This window comes from Myotis myotis, unplaced genomic scaffold, assembly GCF_014108235.1.
Source record: "Myotis myotis isolate mMyoMyo1 unplaced genomic scaffold, mMyoMyo1.p scaffold_m19_p_20, whole genome shotgun sequence".
Taxonomy (NCBI): domain Eukaryota; kingdom Metazoa; phylum Chordata; class Mammalia; order Chiroptera; family Vespertilionidae; genus Myotis; species Myotis myotis.
The window spans coordinates 14,063,496-14,082,383 of NW_023416325.1; the positions used below are offsets into that span (position 1 = coordinate 14,063,496).

The 18,888-nt window shown below is 57.5% G+C and overlaps 1 protein-coding gene and 2 long non-coding RNA genes across 8 annotated transcripts in view; 1 reads left to right on the forward strand and 2 right to left on the reverse strand.

The window, feature by feature from the left end:
* The first annotated feature begins 827 nt into the window (after positions 1 to 827).
* Positions 828 to 7,625, forward strand: LOC118678191. The gene is made up of 2 exons (XR_004974796.1): positions 828 to 3,761; positions 4,259 to 7,625. It is a non-coding gene; the product is annotated as an uncharacterized LOC118678191 (long non-coding RNA).
* Positions 7,626 to 8,025: 400 nt separating this feature from the next.
* On the reverse strand, positions 8,026 to 14,966 carry LOC118678190. 3 transcript variants are annotated; one of them, XR_004974794.1, is made up of 3 exons: positions 14,866 to 14,926; positions 14,700 to 14,772; positions 10,755 to 13,969 (listed from the first exon to the last, which is right to left on the reverse strand). It is a non-coding gene; the product is annotated as an uncharacterized LOC118678190 (long non-coding RNA). The 3 variants fall into 3 exon arrangements; XR_004974795.1 differs by having other exon boundaries at positions 14,700 to 14,789; positions 14,866 to 14,924; XR_004974793.1 differs by having other exon boundaries at positions 8,026 to 13,969; positions 14,700 to 14,966.
* Positions 14,967 to 16,710: 1,744 nt separating this feature from the next.
* Positions 16,711 to 18,888, reverse strand: part of HIP1R (huntingtin interacting protein 1 related) — a 29,199-nt gene continuing 27,021 nt past the window's right edge. For 2 of the 4 annotated variants that reach the window (XM_036353625.1, XM_036353624.1), the window contains 4 exons: positions 18,649 to 18,772; positions 18,511 to 18,572; positions 18,184 to 18,390; positions 16,711 to 17,912 (listed from right to left, as the gene is read on the reverse strand). In XM_036353625.1, coding sequence (XP_036209518.1) covers positions 17,865 to 17,912; positions 18,184 to 18,390; positions 18,511 to 18,572; positions 18,649 to 18,772 — 441 coding nt within the window. In that variant the 3' untranslated portion in view covers positions 16,711 to 17,864. Of the gene's footprint in view, positions 17,913 to 18,183; positions 18,391 to 18,510; positions 18,573 to 18,648; positions 18,773 to 18,888 lie in introns of those variants that run through there. The other 2 variants (XR_004974824.1, XR_004974823.1) reach the window with 1 other exon arrangement.

Sequence of the window (18,888 nt, forward strand, 5' to 3'; positions counted from 1 at the left end):
TCTCCCTTCCTTTCTGAAATCAATAAAAATATACATACACACACATACATATGTATATGTCCTATATAATAAAAGCACAGTATGCAAATTGTCCTCAACCAGGGGGTGGGCCGGCCGGGGAAGGGAGAGAGGCCCCGGCCAGCAGCCGCTGGGGACCCTATCAGTGCACGAATTTTTTAAAAAAAGTCAGGGAAATATATAGTATTTTAAATTTCTGATCCCAACAGACCAAATCTAATAACATTTTTTATGTGTTATTATAGAATAGAAATTTAATTACAGAAAACTGGAGAGGAAAATATACAATCACATGTAATAGCACCACTCAGAGCTGACTGTTAACAGACATTTCATACGTTTTCTTTCTTTCTCCGCCAGGATCATTATGTATATACCTTTTTCTGTTTGTTTTGTGTTATTCGCTGGGCCTTTTCTTACCAGAATATAAGAAAATGGCTAGTGGTTGAGCATCGACCTGTGAATCAGGAAGTCATGGTTGGGTTCCCAGTCTGGGCACATGCCCGGGTTGTGGGCTCAATCCCCAGGAGCGGGTGTGCAGGAGGCAGCTGGTCAGTTATTCTCTCCCATCATTGATTGATCTTTCTATCTCTCCCTCTCCCTTCTTCTCTGAAATCAATTATAAAAAAAAAAAATGTATCTGGGCAGTTTTTTTATCAGAATGTTCTTCCATGACATTTAAAATATATATGTATTTCTTTATTGATTTCAGAGAGGAAGGGAAAGGGAGAGAGAGAAACATCAATGATGAGAGAGAATCATTGATCGGCTGCCTCCTGCACGCCCCCCACTGGGGATCGAGCCGGCGACCCAGGCATGTGCCCTTGGCCGGAACCGAACCCGGGACCCTTCAGTCCGCAGGCCGACGCTCTATCCACTGAGCCACACCGGCCAGGGCTTCCATGGCATTTTTAATGGTCACATGATATTTCACTGTGTGGCTGTGTCTTAATTTACGTGGCCATTCCCTTGCTCTAGGATATTTAGCTGCTCTTTTTTTGTTGTTGCTCTCATGTTATATTACAGTTAACACCGGTGAACATACATCTATTAAAGTATTTTTTGAAAATAAGTCTTAAGTATTTAGCCACTTTTAGTTAGAACATCTGCTTCCCTGGATCAGGTATAATTGCAAAGTGGTTTGTTTGTTTTTTGGTTATGAAATTTAAGTAGAATAGCTGGTTCTCCTTCGATTCATCCCTTTCTTCTTTAGCCACAGACTTAAAAAATAAAATTCCCTTCTTAGAATAGCATTTTCTCACATTGACTGGGAGATGGGTAATTTCAAGCACGTGAGAGTGAGTGTTATCTGTTAAACGAAACTCGAAACTCAAGTCGGGTGGCGGGAAGTGCGTGAGGGTCAAGCTGCGCTTTGCACGTCAGAGCACAGGTAGTTGGGGGGTGGGGTGCAGAGCCTTAGCGAGAAACCCAGGACCCGCTGGCTGCACCTGTGTCAAGGCCCCGGCACACCCTGAGCTCTGCGCACACACGGCTGCTTTGGCTGCTGGTCCCGGCCAGAAACTGCTACTGAGAAAAACCGGGTTTCGAAATTGCCTTCCGTTACGCGGCGGGGAGGAGGGGCCATTCATTGACCTCCTTGCACTAAAGCAGGCCAGGGATTGGCCCTGTCCGTCCCTTTATCCAATATGATTGCGTGCCCCCCCAACCCCCCACGACCGTGACCATGACCGTGACCGGGTGGCAGGCATTTCTGCTCCCACCAGGCAGCTGCACCTCTACCCAGAGTCGAGCGTGTTTGCTCTCAGACCGGTTGTTCTGGTTTGGCAGTCACAGCCGTGCCACGATTCCATTCAGTACTGTGGCAGCTGCTGAGCCACCGGCGTGAGGAGAGGGAAAAGTGGGCGCAGGGCAGCACCCACTGCCTGCTGCTCGAGGAGAAAGCAGCTGGAGAACCAGGGGCAGGCCAGCTTGGGGGGAATCGGGGAATTCTAGATGCCGCTCGCCCTGCCCGTCCCGCGCCTGGCAGCTCTCCGCGGGCGAGGCCGCCGTCCGGGCAGAAACACTTCCGTCACTCGAGCTGGTGGGTGCTTCCTTTCTAGGAAGAGACCTTTGTCCCCAACCGGGGGTGGGGAGCCCTTTTGGCCAAGGGCCACGTGGGTATTTCGAACATCACTCGCGGGCCATACAGAATGATCGGCTCAAAAAATAGCCTGTATGTGGCCAAACATTTAATCGACTCTCCCCGATGCCTCGGCTGGGCCCGGCCAAATGATTCCGCGGGCCTCCTACAGCCCGTGGGCCGGACGTTCCCCACCCCTGCCTCCCAAGGAGAAAAGGGGCAGGTGTCTTTATGATTTTGTTTATTCAGTGATTCCCTGTTTCAAGCAAACTGCTCGGTGAGCCGGCAGCTAACTGGTTCCGATGGTCGTGGGTGAGGGCTCTCGGGGCTTCCCTGGCCCCCCTGCTGACACCGGGCTCTGTGGCCAGGTGGGCCCGGCGTGCGGAGCCCTGGCCGGGAGGAGCCTGGGACGAGGCGGTTCCCTGTGATCAGCTGAGTGTCCCCTCCACACCCTGCCCTCCTCCTCCTCCTCCTCCCCTTCCCCCACCCTTCCCCCCCCCCCCCCAGAGCCCCAGGCCTTAGAAGGTCAGTGCTGGTCTCCAGTGACAGTCACAGCTCGGACAGTTCTCGGAACCGCACACCTGTAATAGCCACATCATCCAGGAAGGGGCAGGGCTAGGGCTGTTTTCTCTGAATATTAGCTAATGAGGCTTCCAGGGAAAAGCAACAGCAGAAACGCCCGGAATAGGGTTCCGCCAGGACTAGGAGGCCATCCGTCCAGTTGTGTGAGCCCGAGACCACCTGCCTCTGTCCGGGCGGCCCATTGGTTTTCCAGCCCAGCCTTTGCCTGTGTGCGGTCACTAGCCCTCAGAGGGAGGGACGCACTGATTTCAGGTTCGAGCCAGCCCCACGCGGAGGGGCGGTCCGGGCGACACCCCACGGCCTGCTGCTCTCTGAGGGCAGCCGGTTCTGTCTCAACCAGCGGGACTTCGGGTCTTCAGTCAAAAACAGCCCCCTCGGCCTCTCGGTTCTGCCTGTCGCGTGGGGTGCTCTGGTGGGAGGTTCGATGAGCCGCTGGCCCCGTCCTTCCCCGCAGGCTGCAGTCCGGGGACGGTTTCCCACGCCCACGAGGTTGCCGTCTTTTAGGGCGTTTCATCGTGCTTGCGGCGTTCTCGCTGTATTGTCCCACATCTTTCACCTTGGTAACATGCTGCACAGTCCGACTCTGCAGCCACTGCGGGTTTTTGGTTTTTTATGAAAACTCAAAGGAACGCTTGGGAAGCACCGCGGGCGTGTGGGTAGCACGCAGCTCTGGGCACGTGCGGGCTTGGGGCACAGGGTCCACCTGGAAGCCGCGGGGAGATGAGCTACCCCGGACAGGTGTTCTCACGGAATGGGGGAGGAATTTGGGCTTCCTAATCCCCTGACCTTTCAAATCCAAGGCCACACTCACAGTGCAGGTGGTGCTGCTGGAATTGACCTTGAAGTAACTGGCGAGCTCGAGCAGGTGCAGCACAATGAAGGCGACGAGGTTAAGCTGGCGAACGCCTGCCAGCCTTTCATCACCTAATCCGCGAGCCGGCGGTTTAAAGTCCCGTGCAACCCAACCTTTGCTGCCGTGGAAAACCACGGCAGGCTTGTCTCCGCCTTTGTCTCTGGGCTATAGAGAACTGTCCGTTTAATGTTACCTGGAGAGGAAAATAGCAAAATCCAAAAGGAACCGGTATGTCTCCGAGGGAGGGCCAGTCTGGGTCAGGGACAGCACAGCCCAGATGGGTCTGGGGCCACACACAGGGCAGAGAACTGTCAGCCCCAGGGTCAGCTGCTGGCCAAGTTGGAGTGTCCCCCGCTTGGCTCTGGACTTTGAGCATCAGAAAAATGAGGGACTACCCCCCAGCAAGCTTATTGGTCATTTTTCAAGGTTGCTTGAGCATTGAATCAATCTACTAAACATGGGTTACAACGGGGAGGGCAGGGGTGGGCGGAATCAAACAGTTATCCTGCTCTTTAGCCCTGGCCGGTTTGGCTCAATGGAGAGAGCATTGACCTGTGGACTCAAGGGTCCTGGGTGCAATTCCAGTCAAGGGCATGTACCTCAGCTGCGGGCTCGATCCCCAGCCCTGGTCAGGGCATGTGCAAAGGCAACCAATTGATGTGTCTCTCATATTGATGTTTCTCTCTCTGTCTCTCCCCTTCCCTTCCACTCTCTCTAAAAATCAGTGGAAGAATATCTTCAGGTGAGGATTAACAACAACAAAACAACATTTATCCCGGTTTTCCTATAGAAACCATTTCAGATACTCAAACCGAGGAGGCAAAAAGCTCTCTACAGAAGAATTCCAGCCCTCACGCACAGAAGACGAAATTAAATAATTACTGTTAACTTTAGGAAGTGTGATTGTGGCCTGTAGTGAGAATTACAGTCCTTGCCCATTAGAGATACATATTAAAGACTTTAAGCCTGCAGTGATCAGGTGGCTGAGATTTGCTTTAAGCCCTGAAGCGAGCTTGGGAATGGTGCTGCCTGTGGACCTGGGGAAGGTCCACAGGGACTCCTGACACGTCTCCCGGCTCTGCTCTGTGCTTGACGATATCCGCAATGAAAAGGTAAATCAGAGATAAATAGAAGTGAAACGCAGGCCATTCCTGGGACTTGAAAACAGGGAAATGATAGTAGACTGGACCGTCAGTGGCAGAGAGCAGCTTTCCCAGCGTAATTTACACACAGTCCTGTAGAAACACGTCGAGAGAGACGGTCCTCACACGTGGCGTCGGAGCCCTGGGGTTCCTCACGACACCTGGGACTTTGCTGGTCTCTGACGGCAGCACCTCCTCAGGTTGCACCTCCTCCTTAGAGAAAGGGGGACAGGTCTGTCCAGCCCTCCGCCTCCGAGAGGAGGGGATGGAGGTGATGCGTGGAGAGGGGGTCGCAGGGCCAGGCCTGCAGGGAGTGCTCAGCAAGCGCTGGCCGATCCTGCTGAGGTGGAGGCTGTCCCATCACCGGTGACGCACTCACTCGCATCTTTAAATTCACATCTGTTTTGATTTTGTTTTCTCTTTCCGGCCTTTCATGGGAAGAGCAGGTGCAGTCTGTGTTGGGGGGGGGGGCTGCGGGCGGGGGCTGCAGTGCAGGGCGAGCGCCGCGCAGCCCACGGGCCTGTCTCCGTGGACGGTCGTGAGGGCCTGCTGTGTTCTGGCTGCCGCCTCCCCAGAGCCTGGCACGGAGAGGTGCTCCATACGTGTTTCCTGAAGTTCGTGAGTTTTTTAACGGATGTGTGAGTTTCGGGGCAGCGAGGCCGTCGTCGTCGCAGCCTCGCTCTCCCGTGGTCCTGGCACAATCTCCAAAGACGGGGGGCCACGTCCTGCCACCGAGAAAGGTGTGACGGTGTGAGGCCGGCTCGCGTCCAGCGTGTCTGCATTCTCTGCCTTAGCGGGAGTTTGCTTTAAGGCAGTCACCGCATCATCCGAATTCTTCCCTTTCCGGTTCACCGCCAAACCATGGCCCGCCGTGCGAGCGAGGAAAGCCGTTTCCAGCCCCCAGCGGGTGGTGTGTAGTGATGGTGTGTCTGTGGTGCTGCTGTGGAGCAGTGTATGGTAAACATTTAGGAAGCTAATCTCCAGAGCAGTTTAGCAAGTTAACAGTTAACCGACAGTGGCCTGAGGCCCGAGGTCCTGATCCCTGCAGATTAGGCTGAGGGGTGTTTAGAGAGAGGCCTGTTGGCCGGGGTCAGGTTCTGGGCCTTGGAGTGAGCACTCGATTCTCTTAAGGGGGCGTGTGAGCTCCCATGTCATTTTATTTAACCGGGAAAGCCCTGCTGGTTTCGTCAGCCAGGCTCTGGCAAGACGGCCCCCAGCTCAGCGACTTGAGAGGCGAGTCCTAAAGGTGCGCTTCACCAGGAAACCTGGGCGTAGACCCCAGGGCCGGGGCAGGCCTGGCCTTGGGGGTGTGTTGCCTCCAGACCCCAGGGGTGGAGAGAACAGAGAGGGAGAGAGGGCTGCTTTGAATGGGGAGATGGGTCTGGCCACCTACAGTCACCCCATGGGGAGGGGACCCAGAGAACCCCATCCTCAGTCCCCATCGCCAAGTCCAGCAAGAACTAGAAGGCAAGGGGCCTGTTGAACTGGTCCTGGGGCCCAGCTCAGCCAGTTGGCCCCTGGGGCACAGAGCAGGATGGAGACAGACGGACATTCCAACACCGTGTCAGTGCCCTGGGGCTGCCACAACAAGGACTACAAATTTGGTGGCTTAAAACAGGGATAGGGAATGTCTGGCCCTCGGGCCACATAAGGCCCCTGAAATCACTTGGCCGGCGAAGGCATTAGGGGCGAGTTAATTAAATGCTTGACCAAATACAGCAGGCTACTTCTTAAGCTGGTAATTTGTATGGCCCACGAGTGATGTTATAAATATCCAGGAAAAGGGTTCCCCGTCCCTGGCTTAAAACAAGAAAGCGACTCTCCCAGTTCCAGAGGCCTGAGGTCTGAAACCGGTGCCCACACGCCCCCTGGAGGCTGCCGGGAAGTGCTCCTGCCCTCCCAGCCTCTGCTGGCCGTGGCTCCCGGGCTCGTGGCCGCGTCGCTGCAGTCTCTGCCTCGTCTGCGCGGCCCCTCTGTATCTGCCTAGTCTGTGTGTCTCTTACCAGGACACGCGTGGCTGGTTGAGGGCCACTCCGATCATCCAGGGAGATCTGGTCTCCGGACCCTTAACTTGGTCACATCTGCAAAGACCCTTTTCCCAAACAAGGCCATGCTCCCGCGATCCAGGGATGAGGATGTGGACTCATCTTTGGGGGGGGGGGGGGTGCCATTCCGCCCACTCCAAGCACCATCACTCCCAGGAGTACAAACTCCATTGTGACACAGCAGCTCCCCAGGCCTCCCCCCCCACCCCACCCCATTTTTGATGAATGAACAGTTACCTGAACAAGCACAATGGACTGCGGTACAAATGCACTCACCCCCAAGGTGTGCACTGACCACCCTGCAGTAGATACTTCATGTGGGTGGAGCATGTGGGTTCCACCTCCACAGAGCTGTGCCTCAGGGACGCCCGGCCATCACGTGGGCGAGATTGTACGGCTTGTGGGGCTGTGGGGTGGTGGTGGGTGAGCACCGCAACCACGTCTCCAGCACTAAACGGGGTGTTGAGCGTTTAAAGACCCCCAGCACCACCAAGCATCTCCGTGTGTTTGTTGAAATTCACTAACATAACTCAGTAATGGCACTGACTTCGCTATAAGGACTGTATTACAAGGGGACGCAGAGGACTGCCCCGAGCATGTTGCCGTACGCTGGGTGAGCTTGGAAATGGGCAGGTTTAGGAAGGCACAACTCTCAGAGCTGAGGTAGCCGGACCGGCCAGCGCCAATCAGAATCCCACGTCGCAGAGCCTTCTGCAGACCCAAGCCTCTGAGCCGGCCAGGCTGCCGGCGGGTGGAGGCGTCCCTCTCCCGTCCCCACGCGTCTCATTTGTAACCGTTGCATGTGTCATTCAGGGGGAGTTCACATTTGTTTGCTTTTTGACCTTTATTTCCTGCCATATTCCTTCAACCAAATAAGTAAGTAAGTAGTGACTAGTGTGTTTGAGGTGGAAAGTGCGTTCTGCGGGAATGTTGTCATTGCTGGGAGCATCCCAGAGGGAAAGGGCCGGACGTTCTGCCTGGACAAGTACAATCAAAACCTGTTTTCTTTTCTAAAACAAAGACAGCTGATTTCCCTGCCGCCTCTGCCCTATGGCTCTGCTAACACCCAACAGATTATTTTTATTTTTAAAATATATTTTTATTGATTTCATAGAGGAAGGGAGATGGAGAGAGAGACATTAATGATGAGAGAATCATCGATCAGATGCCTCTTGTACGCCCTCCACTGAAGATCAAGCCTGCAACCTGGGCATCGAACCATGACCTCCTGGTTCCTATGTCGAGGCTCAACCACTGAGCCACGCCGGCCGGGCCAGGTTTGTTTATTGTTAATTAAAAAATAAATTTTTCAGTAAATTTGTACGTTTATTATATACAAGCAGAAAAGAGAAAGTAACAAGGTCACACAGTCCAGAGCCGCCGTTGACTTTGGGGGGACACCCATCCAGACAGCGCTGCTCAGGGGAGACAGATGGGCAGAGATGGCCCCGGCCGTCGGGTCCTGCTGTAAACGCTGCTTCGGCAGCTCATTTTCCTTCCATCGTGAGCAGAAAGGGGAACTGCAGTGAAACCGAGCACAGCGATAAACATGCTTCCTACCACAGCGAGATTATTTCCTGAAAAGATTGCTCTCTGGTTAAGAAAAAGGATCATGAGAACCATCGAGGGTTGGCGACAGTTTTCAATTTCAGGCGTCTGCTGGCTCGGCACCGCGGCTCCCGAAGTGCGGTGGCCCCTCCACGGCGTCTCAGGTTCCTGTACAGAGCGAGCGGCCACAGCGGCCAGGATCGGGAGTCGGGCTGTCACCCGGCGCGGCCCGGGGCCTGCCGAGTGCCGTGGGCTCTGTCCCACCAGCACCTCCGCTGTTTCCTCCCGCCCCCGCCCGGAGCACCGGGAAGGGACACTGAGGGGGAGGGTGTCTTTCTGCGTCACACTGAGCGGCCCCAGCTCTGCTGTGGGGCCCGGGCGTGGGAAGAGGTTCGTCAGCTGCTTAGAAAGAAGCTCCCGCCACCGCAGCCGTGTCCACCTGGAGAGGCTGTGGGTGTGGGCTGGCGGCCACTTAGAAGTCACTGGTTTGTTTAAATGTGAAAACATGAACGCCCGAAGGATCTAAAAAATGACAGCTCGCTCGGTGGGCCTCCTCTGCTGGCCGGTGGCTTTGCCCTCTTCTTTGTGCAGACGAACTGCCTTTTGCTCCTAGCCTGTTGCTTCCTTGTGTTCCCCTCCCCTGGGACTTCCCGGCGTGTAGACGTGACTTTGACCTGACTCTGACCCCGCGAGAATAAGGTGGCCGAGCTGACGCGTGCTGGGCGCTGGCCCGCCGGAGGTGACGGGAGGTTGCCGTGGCGTTCGTGTTCCAGCCGGGCAGACGGCGCCAGAGCACACACTCAGTGCCCATTGCGAGTAGCGGCAGGAAAGGAAGGGGCACCGTGGCCGAGCGTGGCTGCCGGCGTGCAGTTTCCAGGTCGCGTGGCATTTGCATGTTTAGTGTTGAAAGGAATTGCCGCGCCGTGTCTCAGCGGCTGTACGGTGGTGTATTTGTTTTTCTTGGTTCATTCTTTGAAATCTCAGTAGTCGGAGGGAAGACCTCAGGACACTGCCCGGGTGGCCAGCGCTCTGTGGGTTGGGGCAGAGGGAGCCCCTGCTGGGCCCTGCCGAGCCTGTGTGTGGTGCCTGAGTCCGTTCCAAGGCCCGGCCAGCCCCCAGGCCTGGCTCGCAGCAGCAAGAAAGGGGAGGTTCCTGCTGTAGATTCCTAGTGCTGAGCTGGAGGCGTCTCTCCCTTCGATTTGTTAAGCTGTGCCCACTCTTTAGGGCCCGGGGCCCTTCATCTGTGTGTGTCCTGCTGCAGGCGTGGGCTATGGGCCTCGTCTTTGTTCTCTTACTCCACCAAGTTGTGCAGGTGTTCTGCATGTGTGCGTGCATGTGCTCTTCTGCATGTGTGCGTGCATGCATGTGTGGAGCCGTGTGGGAGCCTCCGGTGGGCATGGCTCGAGGGGGCAGTGGCGGCAGTGCAGCCAGGGCCCTACCCTGTGACTGTGGAGAGGAAGGAAGTAGTGAAAATAGGGGTGTGGGGGCAGAAGGGGGGTGGTGTGCAGGAAGCAGGGAGGACTGGCACAGGCTTGAGGGAGAGAACGGGCAAATAGTGGGGACCGCGTGCTGCTGAACCTCAGGTCCAGAAAGCAGGTTGCGGTGGGTGGAAGGAAACTAGAGCAGGAGGGACCACCCTCCATCCCCCCCTCACCTCCCGAGAGGAAGGAGAGGGCAGAAGGAAACCCCTGTGGGGCAAACAGTCCCCTCCCAGCTCAGGGTCCGCTCGCCCGATGGTGACCGCAGCGGGGGAGCTGCAGTGGGCGGGGTGGGAGCGAGGGGAGCAGGCTCAGGGGCACCAATCGCCTTCCCAGGGCCCCAGGCCTGAAGGTCATGGGTCATGATGTCGGCCCACTGGCCCCTCCAATAGTGGTTCTTTAACTTCCCCTGGAGCAGCAGACACTTGGTCTGAAAAAACCTGTTTCCTCCTGGGAGGAGCCAGGTGTTCCCGTCAGCACCGCCACTGAGGAGCGGTCCGGGACAGAGCCCGCCCTGCAGGCTCGCGGGGAGGGAGGTGGTTTGTTCTCTAAGAACGGGAAGCCATCCACACGAGGCAGCCGAGGGGCTGGCCGGAAACTAACACGCTTGGGTTCTCCCCGTCCTGTGTTCCCTGCAGACACAGAGCGTCCAGCTTAACAAAGAAATGACGCTCGCCAGCAACCGGAGCCTGGCCGAGGGGAACCTCCTGTACCAGCCCCAGCTGGACGCGCGGAAGGCGTGCTTGACCCAGAAATACCAGGAGCTGCAGGTGCTGTTCGAAGCCTACCAGATCAAGAAGACCCAACTAGGTAACTTGGGGCCATGAGCTCGGCCAGGAACGGAGCTGGGAGCCCTCTCCCAGCTGCTGCGGCCGGGAGAGCAGTGTTCTTCTGGGGAGACCTCGGAGGAAGGGGCGGCCTGGGGAGTGTCTGAACCGCGAGGCTCCGCTGCGTCACCTGTGCGGTTAGGCCCTCAGAGTTAGTGTTGAAATGATTGTCACCGGGACGTTGCATTTTAATGTCTCACTTTAATTTTCAGCCATGAGAGAAGGTGGGAACAGAATAGAGTCCTGGGAGCTTTGGGTAGGTTTCAGGGAGAATTCTTGGTTAGGAGGTTAAAAACCACCCCCTTAGAGGTCACAGGGGCATCGGATAGCCTGGTCCCCCCACTGTCTCCATAACTTCGGTAAAAATGGGCCAGAACACACCTAGCCAGACAGTGAAAGGGAAGCGGCCGCCTGGTGCCCCGTGCGTGAGGATGCAGACTGCGCAGCCCTTGGGCGTGACAGACACGCACACTCCACCCCGGGCGTGCCAGTCCCCAAGTGGGTGTTGATGTGGCTCAGAGGCTGTGGCTTTACTGTTGGCTGGACTTGGGGACCATCTGCATGTCCACTGGACGGTGATGGGCTCCACGGGGTGGCAGGCAGGAAGTGCGATGTCGTGAGGGGAGTGTGGAGGGAGTCGCATGCTCAGTATCAGCCCCAGTCCCCCGGGGGGCAGGGGGACCTGGGCTCTGGGGCGAGGTGCACCTGTCCTCAGATTTAGTCTGGCTTCCTGGAGAGTCCTCACCAGTGTGACTGCTGTCGCCTCTCCAGCTACAATGCTTGTGCTTTGAAGGGGGAGGGGAGGGGTGTGGTTGAGAGGCTGAGGCCCTGTGATTTCCGAGCGTCAGCCCCCCTGCTCACCCTGCCTCTGGCTTCTTCCAGACAGACAGCCCAGCAGTGCTTCGCTGGAGACCCTGTTAGCACTTCTTCAGGCCGAAGGAGCCAAGATTGAGGAAGACACAGAGGTAAACAGCCAGTGTCCCGGCCCAGTTCCCTCGGGGACGGTGCCTCCCAGGCTGCTCCTGAACCAAGTGGCCTGGGCTGGGGTGCAGCAGGGAGTGGGGTCCTCAGGTGAGGGGTGCCTGTTGTGCTGACCTAGCGAGGGTCTCATGGGCGCTGGGGTGCCATCTGCTCTGAGTCAGTAGGTGGGAAGTGCCCACGGGACTCAGCCAAGCAGTGGAGGCTGGAGCCTCACTAAGTGAGGCCATGAATCTGGGGGACAGTTGTAGCTGCGAGTCTGGCATAGGGGTCCAGATGGGACCCTGGTGGGCACAAGCTAGTTTTGGTCCTGCTGAGCCCATGTGTGTCAGGATGCAGCCAGTGGAGGGAGCAGACGCCTCGGGCTGGCGTAGGAGAGGGTTGGAACTGGGCGCGGTGCTGTCCTATCCGGGCCGTGGGGCCCCCTGCATCCTGAGGCCGGCTCTCCCAGCCTGCTGCCGTCCAGTTTGTGGTTGGGAGGTGGGCCCGTGGGGTCAGCCAGGCCTGCCGTGCAGAGCAGTGGGGGATGGAGCTGCGGTGACCGGAGGAGGGCCCGAGTTGGGAGGAAGTTGGGGTGCCTCTCCGAGCTGCTGGGTGGTGGAGGGAGAGTCCTCCCCCCAGGGCTGGGCTGCCCCTGTGACCAGGTGTCCCCTGCTGCTTTCAGGACATGGCAGAGAAGTTTCTTGAGGGAGAGCTGCCTCTGGACTCTTTCATCGACGTCTACCAGAGCCAGCGGAAACTGGCCCACGTGCGGAGAGTGAAGATCGAGAAGCTGCAGGAGATGGTGCTAAAGGGACAGAGACTCCCGCAGGCCCCGGCCCCACCGTCGTCCAGGGTGCCCGAGCCAGTGCCCGCCGCCCCGGAGGCCAGCGGGCCCCCCTCCGTCATGCCTCGGCGCATCCCGCCCCCTGTGCCTGCAGGACGCTTTGCCACACCGTTTACCGCTGCCATGGGCTCAGCACAGGCCCCGCTGTACCCTCCCCTGCCCCCCCGCATGGGCCTCCCCGCGCAGTTTGTGTCGCCATACCCACCACCTCTCCCCCAGAGACCCCCGCCCCGGCTGCCTCACCAGCCAGGCTTCATCCTGCAGTGAGGGTCCCTCGTCCATCCGTCCTGGGAGACTTGCGCCAGCCTGCTGGCCAGGCCCACACTTGGGAGGGAGCGAGGCCCAGGGCCCAGGGGCGTCTGCTGTGAGCACTAGGTTGGGGTGAGTAGTGTGGGGCCCTGGTTCGTGCTGGTGCCAGTTTGCAGTCTCCATTCTCGTGCGGTTTGTGTTGTGAGCCCACGAACCTGGGGAAGCTGCCCTCCCTCCCCTTTAGAATCATGGTCCTCCCGTTGCAGCTTTTGCGGTCAGCATGGTTCCTGGTTTCTGCTTTATTTTCACGACCGTTTGTCCCAGCCTGCCCAGCCCAGTGAGGGTCGGCCGAGGGGCCAGCCCAGAAGGTGCTCACTGAGTCTGTGGGGTGACAGCCCCCCACTCCCCCAAAACCTCAGTCCTTCAAAGCCACCCGCAGGGTTTGCACTTGGCCCACTGCCCAGTGGAGGTGGGTGGAGCTGGACTTTGCACATCGCTGTCCTCCCAGCTCCCCCCACCCCCCCTCAGCCGGTCCCAGGGTTTCTATGAAGAAATACTCCAATATTTTTACTACGTGTGTACATTTCCTGTTTTATATTGGGGAAGAAAACTTTTTGACACAAAACCATTCAGGGAAACTTTATAAAAAATGCACATGTTGTTTTGAGCAGATGGAAGTGTAGGTGACATGAATCCTGTCACAGGCATAGGGTGCACAGCTTCACCGGTGCCGTGGGGGCTGCCCCAGGCCATGGGATGGCTGCAGCCCCCAGCTGCCTTCAGGAAGGGCACGTCACGCTGTGTTGTAAGAAGTTCGTGCCCTGAACCCAGGTCCTCTTAGCCAATATTCTCAGCCTCTGGCTGGGCCCTGGGAAGAGAGAGGGTGCCAAGCTAGGACCCTCTTCCTGCCCCTCTAGGTGCCCCACGTGCTAAATTCCGAGGTGGGGGTGGGTGTCACCACCTACCTGTGGACAAACAGGCCAGGTGCTCAGGTGGGGAACTCCTGGCTGCTGCCGAAGCTCAGACGGTCTGTCCCAGTGGCCACAGGTGAGGTCACCACCTTTGTACTCAGTGTCCACACAGTTCTCCTGGACTTGAACTCTACTGTATTGTACCTGTTTTCAGAGAAACAGAGCTGTATAGGACCATTTGCTGCCATGCCAGTCAGGGGCGCCTGCCATGTTCTGTGAACCCTGAGAGCAGTGCCACCCACCCCATACCTCTGCCGCTGAGCAGGACGCAGCTGACATGGGCTCCGTGTGGACGTGGCAAAGCGGCTGCCAGGCCGGCCACGCCATTGCTCCAGGGCCATGTCTGAGCTGTGGTTGTGAGGCTGTGGGACCCTTTTTAATAAATAGAGAATTGTTACTAACAGTCCTGTCATTTATTTACCTGTGCGTGATGCTTGGTTCTAGAACATCAGTGACGCTGACTGGTGTGTTGCTGAAGTTAAAAATGAAAGCCACCGAGACGGCGGCTATAGCCGCCTCGTCCAGGGCCCTGGCCCTGAGGCAGAGCCTTTGTCCTGGGTCCTCGCCGGTCTCAGTGGACGTGGCCCTGGCTGCTGCCCACCTGATGGAAATGAACACATTCCTGCTTGTTTCAAATGACAGAAGTCAGTGGCTGACATTCTGCTCTGGGGACCTCCCCACCCCCCGAGGCTGAGCCAAGCCTGGGACCCTCTGCCCGCTGGCCCTGTCTGCGGATGAGCCTGATGCCCTGGGAGGGACTCTCCTCAGTGGGTGGGTACACAAGGAGCAACCACAGCAGCCTGAGCAAGCTCACCCACCACCGGCTCCTAAACAGACACCAGCCATTATTTGTGTAGCACAGTGCGCTGGGGTTTTCCTGAGAAAGCAATTACTTCTTTAAAGAGAATTTGTATCTAACAGTTTCTCTTCCCCAGTGGCTCTAAGCTTACAGGCAGAATCCAGTCCACCCCAATGCAGGCGCTGGCCGGGGCAGGGGTGTGGCTCCTCACCAGCCTTGTGTGGTCCTCTCCTGCCCCCTGGGCTCCTTGGCTCACGAGAAGGGCGGGGGGGGGGGGGAGGGGGGGGGGTGGCGGGACAGTACCTGACCCAAGGCTTCTCATTCGGGGTCTCCAGTTCAAGTGTAGTCGACTTGCACCAATGTTCACTGGAGTGCACTGGGTGAGAGAACAATCTGCTTTAGTCTTCTCAAGCTGTGTTCCCTTATGAATAAGAACAGGCATTGGCCGTGAAAAAGAAAAAAATCTTACCTTTTGCAACAGCGTGGATGGGCCTAGGGCAGGGGTGGGCAAACTTTTTGACTCGAGGGCCACAATGGGTTCTTAAACTGGACCGGAGGGCCGGAACAAAAGCATGGATGGAGTGTTTGTGTGAACTAATATAAATTCAAAGTAAACATCATTACATAAAAGGGTACGGTTTGTTTTTTTGTTTTTTTGTTTTATTCATTTCAAACGGGCCGGATCCGGCCCGCGGGCCGTAGTTTGCCCACGGCTGGCCTAGAGAGTATTATGCTAAGTGACATGAGCCTGTCAGAGAAAGACAAGCACCATGTGATTTCACTCATGTGGAATCTAATGACCAAAATGAACTAACAAAAAAGAAACACTCACAGATACAGAGAACAGACTGACAGCTGTCAGAGGGGCAGGGAGATGGGGGCTGGGTGATAAAGGTGAAGGGATTAGGCAAGAAGAAAAAAAAAACCTCAGACACAGACAACAATATGGTGATTACAGATGAAAGGTGAGGGGAGGAGACAGAAGGGGTAAAGGGGGATGGTGATGGAAGGAAACTTGACTTGGGGTGGTGAACACAATACAATATACAAATGGTGTATTATACAGTTACACACTTAAACCTATACAGTTTCATTAGCCAATCACTCCAATAAGTTCAATGAAGATACAGTACTGACCAGGTAGGTGCTTGTCAAGATACCTAGGCACATTAAAAACCACCACAAAAGCCCACCATCATGGACTCCGGTTCTTGCAAAGTAAACGGACAACAATCATGTAAATGAACAAATCAGTAATATGCTTTCTAGAGAGTAGTGCTATGAATACAACATGGCAACAGGACAGAGCAATTCTTCCATTCAAGTAACTTTTTCATTCATCCCATTTGAAAACACGTTTGTCTGTTACTGCTCGTCTTGCTAACACCTCCTGAGGGTGCCACGTGTGCCAGGCAGCCATAAGCAGTTACACGCATTATCTTCCAAGCCCTCAGCACTCCCACCCAGTGGGTGCTGTGAGGGTCTGCATCTTATACAGGAAGATAGACTCCCCGTCTCCCTTCCAGACAGACACGAGGCTGGAAGAGGCACAACGGGGATTCACACGAATCCACAGCTGTCCAGTGAGGCAGCCGTATGTACACCCTCAGAAATGTCCCCTCACCAGGGTACCCTCCCCTTCTTGCCAGACAAGCTCCGTGAGCTGGAGGTCTTGTCTGTGCGGCTGTATCTCCAGTACCTGGCGTGCTGTTTGGCACAGCAAAGGTGCTCAGTAAATTTTTTTTTTTTTCCAAAGGAAAACAACCCTACAAAAGCACAGGCAGGGGCCCCTCCCTGTTTACGGAGACAAGTTTCCAAAGCACTGACCCACCTGGACCTCAGTCACCCTGGGGACAGGAGTGGACGCCTGTCTGAGGACATGGTGGGAGTTCTGCCAGCTGGGCAGGAGCCACCTTGACCTTTCCTCCCCCCCCCTCCCCCGACCGGCACTGTCCTTTTGTTCCAGATGCTTGATCTAAGGCCAAGGCAGGCGGCCAGGAGCCTTCCCTCTCCCCAGTGCCCTCCTGGGAACCAGCTGTGTGCTGGGGGGAGGGGATCAAGAGCCATGGGGCTGGGGACCTGCCTTGGATGTGGCCTGGGGGCCGTGGAGAAAAGCCCTAAACCACCACTCACCACATAGGCGTAAACTTCCCGGAGAAACCATCTCAATGACACCTGGCAGAAGCAGCAGCACCAGCCAGGGCTGCTGTGGTTGCAATGCCGTTATCACCTGCAGAAACTAAGCGAGTCCCAACCCAGCTCCTGGCCCCCGAGAAATAAACAGCCCGGGCGCAGCCCCTCTCTGGGGCAACAGTGACCACAGTCAAAGTGCATTTTATTGCCAATTGGACCCCAATCCAAGGAAACACTGAACTCTAAGCCCAGAAATGGATCCTTGTGCTCATCCCGACACAGTGGGTACTGGACGCAGGGGGTGGTCCTTGCAGGGCTGGTCCCTTCCCCCAGCCAGGGCCCCACCCCACCCAACCACTCCCCAAGGGGGTCTCAGCAATGCAGTTCTTTCGAGTCCTCCTTCAGTGGCAGGGAGGCCACGCTGGGCTTCAGCACCGGGCGGAGGGGGGCTGCCCCTTCTGTGGAGCACAAGGCCCCGTTGGTCCGGAGGATGGCGGCAGGGCGATGGTTCTGGGCTCCTTCTGGCTGAGCTGGAAACCTCGTGGCCCGGGAGGTGGAGGTGGGCAGTGGGGAGAGCCCAGAGCTGGGCCTCCAGGGCCGGGGCAGCCAGATAGGAATGAAAAACAGGAAGCGGGTGGCCACCGGATTTCAGCGGGAACAGACTCCAGGAGCGAGGGCACCACCTGTGCCCAGCAGGCATGGGGCTGTCAACCCTGCCTGGCCCACGGCAGAACCCGGCCCGCCTCTCCCCGCAGACCACGTCCTCCTCAGCACCCCCATCACTGGTGCCGGAGAGCGAGGCCCGAGGAGAAAGGGCGCTGTCCCAGACCTGCTTTGCCCAAGTCCCATCTCCATGGAATCAGTGTCCCAGAGACCAAAGCCCAGGGAGACTCACGCAGTCCCGACAGCCAGCACTGTGTTCTGCTCACCTCTCACCTCAGACCTCGAGTCCAAAAGGCAGGGGAGGCCCTGCCCACCCCACCCCCATGGCCCTGCTCCCAGCGCGCCGAATACAAACTCACAAGGAAAAGCTCTAGCTGGGAACATACAAATGTCTGTGTATTTCCTGAACCGTGGCTCCGGCCTGCTGAGCCTGGATGCTCTCGGTCCCGTGGCAGGTAGATAACTCACATCCAGGAGAACTGCCCTGTCAGCCCCGCGCGGCCGAGATCCAGGGGCGCAGCAAGGGCTGGACCTCGCGGACACTGATCCAGGCCGTGGGCAGGCCCGGCCACCTGGTGCGCGCGCAGCGCCCCTCAATGCCTCCTTAGCCGAGTCACGGTAGCCACGTGAGACCCAGGCCGCCTGCCAGGCTCCCGCTGGACCCCTCAGAGCCTAGGAGTTCATGAGTTGAGCAGGGCAGACGCCATCCTTTTTGTCCAGCTGCAGGGGTCAAAGGTGAGGTGCTCACTGGCATTGCAAGGGGTGCATAACCAGCCAGGCCCCCTGCGTCCTTGTCTCCTCAGCCCCCACATCTTCCTCTTGAGTGAGCCGAGCTCCCCATGTTGCTGGGTCAGCATTTTGCTCCTGCTGGTCAGGGTTTTCTGACCTTCCCAAGGCCCCGGGTCCCGCAGACCTGGGAGCAAGAGGCTGGCAGCACCCTCCAGGGCCCCTCCCCATCCCAGCACTGGTGCCTGGCACCTGGTGGTCCTACCTGGTGGTCCTGCCTGGGGGCCACACTGGGCTTCTGGGCCAGGGGTGGCTTCCTGGAGGTCCCGCTGTGGGGGGCAGCGCTGGGCAGGCCGGGCTCCTCCTCTGCAGGCGTCCCCACCCCCACGGCCAGTGCGTAGTGCTGCTTCCGAAGCTCCCCCAGCCGCACGCGCTCCGCCTCCAGCGTCTTCTCCAGCTCCAGGACCCGCACCTGCCGGCGAGCACCGCTCAGCAGAGCCCTCTGGGAGCTCGGCCCTAGGGGAGGGACAGGCCTAGAGGCTGCCCAAGCACCAGGAAGTGGGGTGGCTCTGGGGTTGGCACAGGCACCTACCTGGGTCTCCATCTCCTGCTTCTTCAGCTTGATGAGGGACATGCCAGAGAAGTCCATGGTGTCTGTGACCAGAGACGGGGTAAGTGTCTGGGTCCCCGCCCGCTCCCCCCACGCCACTCCCAGGCCCCCAGCTGTCACCTCTCTCTTCGATCTGCTCTTGGCCCAACTTAGTGGAGGCCACCACGTTGGCGGCCATCACGTTGACGGTGCGGGAGCACTCCTGCAGGCGGCTCAGGTGGCGGCTGTCCTTGTTGGCCTTCACCTGGGGAGCGTGGGGTGGGTCAGGATGCAGGGTGGCCCCCATGGGACCACCCATCCCGAGGTCTCCTGGCCACATGCGGTGTATCCATCGCAGCCAGGAGGTGGGGAACCTGAGCA